The 7,376-nt window shown below is 53.9% G+C and overlaps 1 protein-coding gene across 1 annotated transcript; it reads left to right on the top strand.

The window, feature by feature from the left end:
* Positions 1–1,219: 1,219 nt before the first annotated feature.
* SOX9 (SRY-box transcription factor 9) lies at positions 1,220–6,609 on the top strand. Its single transcript, XM_035026147.1, has 3 exons — positions 1,220–1,999; positions 2,953–3,206; positions 3,768–6,609. The coding sequence occupies exons 1-3, from the start codon at positions 1,569–1,571 to the stop codon at positions 4,607–4,609; spliced, it is 1,527 nt and encodes a 508-aa protein (XP_034882038.1). The 5' UTR covers positions 1,220–1,568; the 3' UTR covers positions 4,610–6,609.
* Positions 6,610–7,376: the final 767 nt, after the last annotated feature.

Genomic DNA, 7,376 nt, shown 5'->3' with positions numbered 1-7,376 from the left:
TTGTGCTCAAATCACACTTGAGATACACCAGAGACACCCCCAATCCCTCCCCCAGGACTTCTAGCTGTCTGCGAGTCGGAGAAGGACCCGATCACAGTCAGGAGACGGGAGCGTCACCCCTCCAGGTGTTTTGTAAAGGAGGACGAAAACAGGCGAGCTGCACGACTCCACCAAAGCGGAGTGTTTTGTCTGCGGTGGTGCCCGTGTGTTTGGCGTTTTACAAACCAAGGGACTGGCCTCAGCCTCTCGGCCCGGGACGGCCACATTCGCAAAGTTCGATCTCTCAAAGCCAGAGCAGTTTGCAAGCTCTTCCCAGTGGCAACCCTGCTGACGTTTGGATTCGGCTAGGAGGTGAAAAGCAGAACGTCAAAGCAGTTGCCTGTCACCGAGCAGTGTCGCGGGGTGGGGGCTTGGGGGGGCTGGAGAAGGACTTGTCAGAGTTCAAGGTCGCTGTGGCGCGGGGACGGCTCCCGCGAGCGCGGGGCTACTGCGTCCCCGCCGCCGCCGCCGCCGCCGCCAGCCTTCGCCCGGACTTAGCTTTGGTTTTCATTGATTCCCCTTGCAAGAGCGCAGCAGAATCCCAACCAGCCGCACCGGCCCCGGCGAACCAGAGCGTGTTAATCTATTTATATGGATTATTACAGAGGGAACAGCGGGCGTTGAGTCACCAAAACATTTGCTTCGAAAGACCATTTCTAAGCACTTTCGGAGGAGGCAGTCTCCAGGAGCATAAACTGGGCTACGCGTCAAAGAACGACTGCTTTCCGAATTCTACAAACTCCAGCGAAGTCTCCGGGGCCGCGCAGAAAGCAGTGAAAAGAAATGCTTGGGGGTGGGGGCAGATCCTAGTCTAGACACGCGCGCGCGCGCGCACACACACACACACAGGCACGCAAAATTCGTGCGGAGACGGCACCAAACTTCTGACATTACGAGAGTATGGCAAACTTACACACTTGGACGTCCCGGGTCCCCCGCCTTCCCCGCTGCACCCCCCCCCCAACGCCAGACCAGAGGCAGCGCTCCCCTCCCCGCTCCTCCCCTCCCCTCTCGTCACCCAAGCCCAGTGCCACAGTCCTCCTCCCCGCAAAATCCAGTCCAATCAGCTGCCTGCCAACCCCTGAAATGCCGTGCTGTGATTGGCTGGCCGTCTCTAAGGTGAGGAGCAGTAGTTATTAAAGAGCCCCGGGGCTGCGAGTCGAGGAGCTGAGAGCGGAGCTTGAGACTCCCTGGAAACTTGCGCCGCGACTTGCCAGTTTCACTCCGGGAACTTTTCTTTGCAGGAGGAGAAGAGAAGGGGTGCAAGCGCCCCGCTTTTGCTCTCTTTCTTCCCCTCCTCCTTCTCCTCTCCAGTTCGCCTTACCCCACTTGGAGCGGGCAGCTGCGGGCTGGCCACCGCGCGCCTTCCCGAGTGCTCGCCGCCGCAGCCGGCTGACGTGCCAGGCTCCCCGGGAGCCGCTCGCTCCGCGTTCGGGCAGCCGAGGGGAGGGGAGCCCGCGCCTCGAGTCCCCGAGCCGCCGCGGCTTCTCGCCTTTCCCTGCCACCCGCCCCCTGCCCCGGGCCCGCGTATGAATCTCCTGGACCCCTTCATGAAGATGACCGACGAGCAGGAGAAGGGCCTGTCCGGCGCCCCCAGCCCCACCATGTCCGAGGACTCGGCGGGCTCGCCCTGCCCTTCGGGCTCCGGCTCGGACACCGAGAACACGCGGCCCCAGGAGAACACGTTCCCCAAGGGCGAGCCGGACCTGAAGAAGGAGAGCGAGGAGGACAAGTTCCCCGTGTGCATCCGCGAGGCGGTCAGCCAGGTGCTCAAGGGCTACGACTGGACGCTGGTACCCATGCCGGTGCGCGTCAACGGCTCGAGCAAGAACAAGCCGCACGTCAAGCGGCCCATGAACGCCTTCATGGTGTGGGCGCAGGCGGCGCGCAGGAAGCTCGCCGACCAGTACCCGCACCTGCACAACGCCGAGCTCAGCAAGACGCTGGGCAAGCTCTGGAGGTAGGGCCGGCGCGGCAGGGTGGGCTCCGCGGTGGCGGGGGGCGCTGGCCAGGACACACTCTCGCGCCCCGCCTCCCGGCAGGAGGGAGTTGCCGGTCCCGGAGGCGGCGGACGGCGGCGGCGGGGAGGGGGGGTGCAGAGTGGGGGGGGGCCGAAGTGTAACTTGGCTCAGAGTTTGACAAAGTTCTTGGATTGCTCTCTAGGGGGAAAGGAAGGGAGGCGGGGAGGGGGGGAGGGGAAGGGGGCCGAGAGAGTCAGAGGGTGGGAGAAGACTTGTGGGAGACACGGTGGGAGGGGGCTGCCAGCCCTATCTCCCGTCTCTGTGAAGTTCAGTTCGATCCCAAGTGGGGCGTTGGGTGGGAAGTGAAGTTTGTCCCTCTCTCGCTCCAACTGCGCTCTGTCGTGTAGCCCCACGGACCAAGGAGATGGCGTGGAGGGGGGGAGACTTCAAGGCCAGAGGAGACTACCGGCAGGAATGGAGGGGGGGGGGCGCGGCGGGAAATAGGGGGGGGGGGGGGGGGGGGGGGGGCCCCGGGGATGAGGGTGTTGGGAGAGCTTTTAGGGGTGGGGGGGGGGGGGGGCGTTATAACTACAGTAGCAGAGGCACTTAGAACAGAAGCAGCCGAGAGCTATTTTCATCTCCAGGGTTTTCCAAAATAGAAGGAGCGAGGGCGGGGCGGGGAGTGACCGCTCAGGTCGGACTAAAAGAACCGAGATTTAGTTTTCCTTTTTTTTTTTTCTTTCTTTCTTTCTTTTTTTTTTCTCTTTTTCTTTTTTAATTTAAGAAAAGTTACGAGCTGCAGCAGTGGCTGGAAAGCAGGGAGGAGGGAGGAAGGGGTTGTGTGCGAAGAAGCCGAGTGGTCGGGGTCACCTCCCCCTCCCGCCGACCTGACAGCTCAGCCGGTTTCACAGAACCCCCTCTGTTTCTCTCTGCGCCCCCTCCCCGCCCCCAGACTGCTGAACGAGAGCGAGAAGCGGCCCTTCGTGGAGGAGGCGGAGCGGCTGCGCGTGCAGCACAAGAAGGACCACCCGGATTACAAGTACCAGCCGCGGCGGAGGAAGTCGGTGAAGAACGGTCAGGCGGAGGCCGAGGAGGCCACGGAGCAGACGCACATCTCCCCCAACGCCATCTTCAAGGCGCTGCAGGCCGACTCGCCGCACTCCTCCTCCGGCATGAGCGAGGTGCACTCCCCCGGGGAGCACTCGGGTGAGTCCCCCCCACAGCCCCAGGCTAAGCCTCCCGCGGGCCCCACGGGCACACCCCAGGTCTCCACCGACCTTAGGGACTTTGCGCTCCCCGGGGAGGGAAAAACTACCCGTAGCGCCTAATCCTCCTCCCCTCCCAGCCCAGGGCCCCGCGAAGCACCCCCCCCACACACACACACACACAACTCAATCTCTACATCCTAGCAGATTAATTTTTATTGCGAGGTAAAATGCCTTTACAGCTTTACAGGACTTCTTCCTCCTCTCGCTCCGCCACCCCAGAAGCGCACACAGGGTTCTTCCACAAGTAGCAATTCTGTCCTCCCGACCCTCCGGGCCTCAGACCCAGCCCCCCTCCTCCCCGTAAAAGGAGACCGCCGAATGTGTACTGGCAGGTTAATCATTTGGCGACTTATCTCGGGTGCACCGCGCCTCCCGCGCGGTTGCGGGTCTTTCTGACACTTTAGCTTGGAGGGGAGAGTCCCAGGAGGGTTCCTAAGATTAGGGCCTTTGCACAGCCCTAATTGACTTGTCTATGCTGCTGCTCTTTTATTGCCCGCAGGGCAATCCCAGGGCCCACCGACGCCCCCCACCACCCCCAAAACCGACGTGCAGCCCGGCAAGGCTGACCTGAAGCGCGAGGGGCGCCCCCTGCCAGAGGGGGGCCGACAGCCCCCCATCGACTTCCGCGACGTGGACATCGGCGAGCTGAGCAGCGACGTCATCTCCAACATCGAGACCTTCGACGTAAACGAATTCGACCAGTACCTGCCGCCCAATGGGCACCCGGGGGTGCCGGCCACGCACGGCCAGGTCACCTACACGGGCAGCTACGGCATCAGCAGCACGGCGGCCACCCCGGCGGGCGCAGGCCACGTGTGGATGTCCAAGCAGCAGGCGCCGCCGCCGCCGCCCCCGCAGCAGCCCCCGCAGGCCCCTCCGGCCCCACAGGCGCCCCCGCAGCCCGCGCCCCCGCAGCCGCAGCCCGCGCCCCCGCAGCCGCAGCCGGCGCACACGCTGACCACGCTGAGCAGCGAGCCGGGCCAGTCGCAGCGAACGCACATCAAGACGGAGCAGCTGAGTCCCAGCCACTACAGCGAGCCTCAGCAGCACTCGCCGCAGCAGATCGCCTACAGCCCCTTCAACCTCCCGCACTACAGCCCCTCCTACCCGCCCATCACCCGCTCGCAGTACGACTACCCAGACCACCAGAACTCCGGCTCCTACTACAGCCACGCGGCGGGCCAGGGCTCCAGCCTCTACTCCACCTTCACCTACATGAACCCCGCGCAGCGGCCCATGTACACGCCCATCGCCGACACCTCCGGGGTCCCTTCCATCCCGCAGACCCATAGCCCGCAGCACTGGGAACAGCCGGTCTACACACAGCTCACCAGACCTTGAGGAGGCCTTGCACCAGGGGGGATGCTGACCGCGTGATGATCCTAAAAAGCACCGAAGAAAGAAGTGACCAACCAGAATTTCCTTGACATTTTTTTTTCCTTAGTCCTTAAAGACATTTAAGCTAAAGGCAACCCGTACCCAGATTCCAAGACCGAACCATTAGCTATCCAAACGCATTACCACCTTGTTGCAAATCAGTGGCCAGGCCGCTCGTGGCCAGGCGGACCGGCGGAATCGAGGAGAAACCGAACTTGAAAACTTTCTTCAAAGCAAGCAATGGAGGATAAATGGAGAATCATCGTGTGACCAATTTGCTCAATCTCTCTGCCTGTTTGAACTTTGTAATTATTTTTTAGCAGTAATTAAAGAAAAAAGTCCTCTGTGAGGAATATTCTCTATTTTAAATATTTTTAGTATGTACTGTGTATGATTCATTACCGTTTTGAGGGGATTTATACATATTTTTAGATAAAGAAATTAAATGCTCTTATTTTTCCAACAGCTAAACTACTTAGTTGAACAGTGTGCCCTAGCTTTTCCTGCAACCAGAGTATTTTTGTACAGATGAGCTTTCTCTTACAAAAAAAAACAAAAAACAAAAAACAAACAAAAAAAAAAAGTGTGTGTGTGTTGTTGCATTAACATTAAAAAAAAAACACGGATTTGTGTTACGTGATCAGTTTTGGGGGTTAGCTTTGCTTAATTCCTCAGGCTTTCTGATTCAAGAAGGAGCTGCCTTAGAAAGAAAAATAAAGGCCTTATTTTGCAAATATGGGAGTAAACCATAGTCTAGAGAAGCATTTGGTAAGCTTTATCATATATATATTTTTTAAACGAGAAAATACCTTGAGCCTTAAAACCGTGCTGCTGGAAAATACTTGTGCTCTCTGTTAGTGCATTTCCTTCCTTCCGCATTTGCTTGTTTGTTGCAATCTTAAGAAAGAAGTGAAAACCAAGCAAAGGAGATGAAATCTGTTCTGGGAATGTTTCAGCAGCCAGTGAGTGCCCCCTCCCTGGTTGCCTGCTCAAGCCCCTTGTGGGACACAGATGCTGGAGCCTTCTCCCTTACGCTGTCACCTGCGCCTCTCCAAACACCAGCAGTGAACCTTTAAGACATTCCACGAGCTAAAATTATTTATTTTGTAAGGAGAGGTTTTCGTTAAAAAAAAAAAAAAAATCTTTTTCTTTAAAAAAAATTTTTTTTTTTAATTTTACCTTCTTTAAAATAGGTTGTTGGAGCCTTCCTCAAAGGGTATGGTCATCTGTTAAATTATGTTCTTAACTGTAACCAGTTTTTTTTTATTTATCTCTTTAATCTTTTTTATTATTATTAAAAGTAAGTTTCTTTGGATTTCTTGTCCTAGATTTGTATAATATACATGCCTTTTTGTCTGTCCTTTTTTTTTTCTTTGTTGTTTTGTTGAAAACAAACTGGAAACTTGTTTCTCTTTTTGTATAAATGAGAGGTTGCAAATGTAGTGTATCACTGAGTCATTTTCAGTGTTTTTCTGCCACAGATTTTTGGGCTGCCTAAATTGTGCGTGTGTTTGTGTGTGTGTGTGCGTGTGTGGACACAAAACAAGGCTGGCATGTGTCATGGATAGTCCCCTGCATGTTCTCTTGGAGACAAGGAGGAAAAGTGGAGGGGATCAGCCCACCGAGAGACCTGAATTCTTAATTCCTTCTGTGGCTGGAGAGTTTGAGGATTGCTTTTTAAAAAAGACAGCAAACTTTTTTTTTTTTATTTAAAAAAAGATATATTAACAGTTTTAGAAGTCAGTAGAATAAAATCTTAAAGCACTCTTATAATATGGCATCTTTCAATTTCTGTATAAAAGCAGATCTTTAAAAAAATATTTCTGTAACTTAAGAAACCTGGCATTTAAATCATGTTTTGTCCTTAGGTAAGGTTTGGTTTGTGTTTGTGTTTTGTTTTGCTTGTTTCCCCCCAAACCTTTTGTTCTCTCTGTGAAACTCATCTTTCCTTTTTTCTTTCTTTTTTTTTTTTTGTATATTATTGTTTACAATAAATATACATTGCATTAAAAAGAAAATGGCCCCCTGGACTGACTTATTTGCCCTCTTCTCCCCTTCAAAGGATGATGTGAAGAATTGAGGCACTGAAGAGATTGTTACATACTGATCACTGTGAGGTTCTTTTTTTATGTTACACTTCTAGCTATCCCAAAATTGGCAGTGATGAAAAGACTATGTCCCCAAAAATCTATGCGGAAAAATCTTAGAAAGTGTCACCCTGTTAGGTCACCTAGACAATTACATGTCAGTAGTTCGCTCAGGCAAAATGTTTGTTGTGCTATTAACAGCCTCATGCTTCAGGGCAAAAGCTGTTCCCCTGTGGAACTCACAGGGGAATATTAGACCTGAAATCGGTAGCTTGTCAGCAGTAGACAGAATGCCAGAGGGGGTGACTTGCCTGCCTCAATTCAGTCAAGCAAACTTTCTATTATCATGAACACATACCAACCAAGGGTGCCATTTAAAAGGCAGAAGAAGCCAAAAGAAAAGTTTTCAAAGAGGACTGGGGGGAAGTCTGTTCTATTAACCCATTATATGTGATTCAGAGCCTTCCTGGTCTATCTGCAGGAACAATGGGATGAGATTACCTTATTCTGCTATTCCCTCCCGTTTAACTCATTCTGAGAAGATGCAAAACTGTGGTAGAAGTAATAAGACCTAATCCTGTTTTTCTTGGCCTGGGTGGGATGGGAGTTTCCAGGATCAGAGAAACGTCCAGGTCATTTTTCAT

The sequence above is a fragment of the Mirounga leonina genome, unplaced genomic scaffold (genome assembly GCF_011800145.1).
Source record: "Mirounga leonina isolate KUSES-001 unplaced genomic scaffold, KU_Mleo_1.0 Mir_197, whole genome shotgun sequence".
Classification (NCBI taxonomy): Eukaryota; Metazoa; Chordata; class Mammalia; order Carnivora; family Phocidae; genus Mirounga; species Mirounga leonina.
Note: the sequence above shows the minus strand (reverse complement) of the source record. Positions and strands in the feature narration are given on the sequence as shown.

Bases quoted from the DNA above. Each gene is read 5' to 3' on its own strand.
- SOX9 (XM_035026147.1), top strand. From the start codon at position 1,569: ATGAATCTCCTGGACCCCTTCATGAAGATGACCGACGAGCAGGAGAAG. The intron at 2,000-2,952 runs GTAGGGCCGGCG...CCCCGCCCCCAG, and splicing joins ACGCTGGGCAAGCTCTGGAG to ACTGCTGAACGAGAGCGAGA. The intron at 3,207-3,767 runs GTGAGTCCCCCC...TATTGCCCGCAG, and splicing joins CTCCCCCGGGGAGCACTCGG to GGCAATCCCAGGGCCCACCG.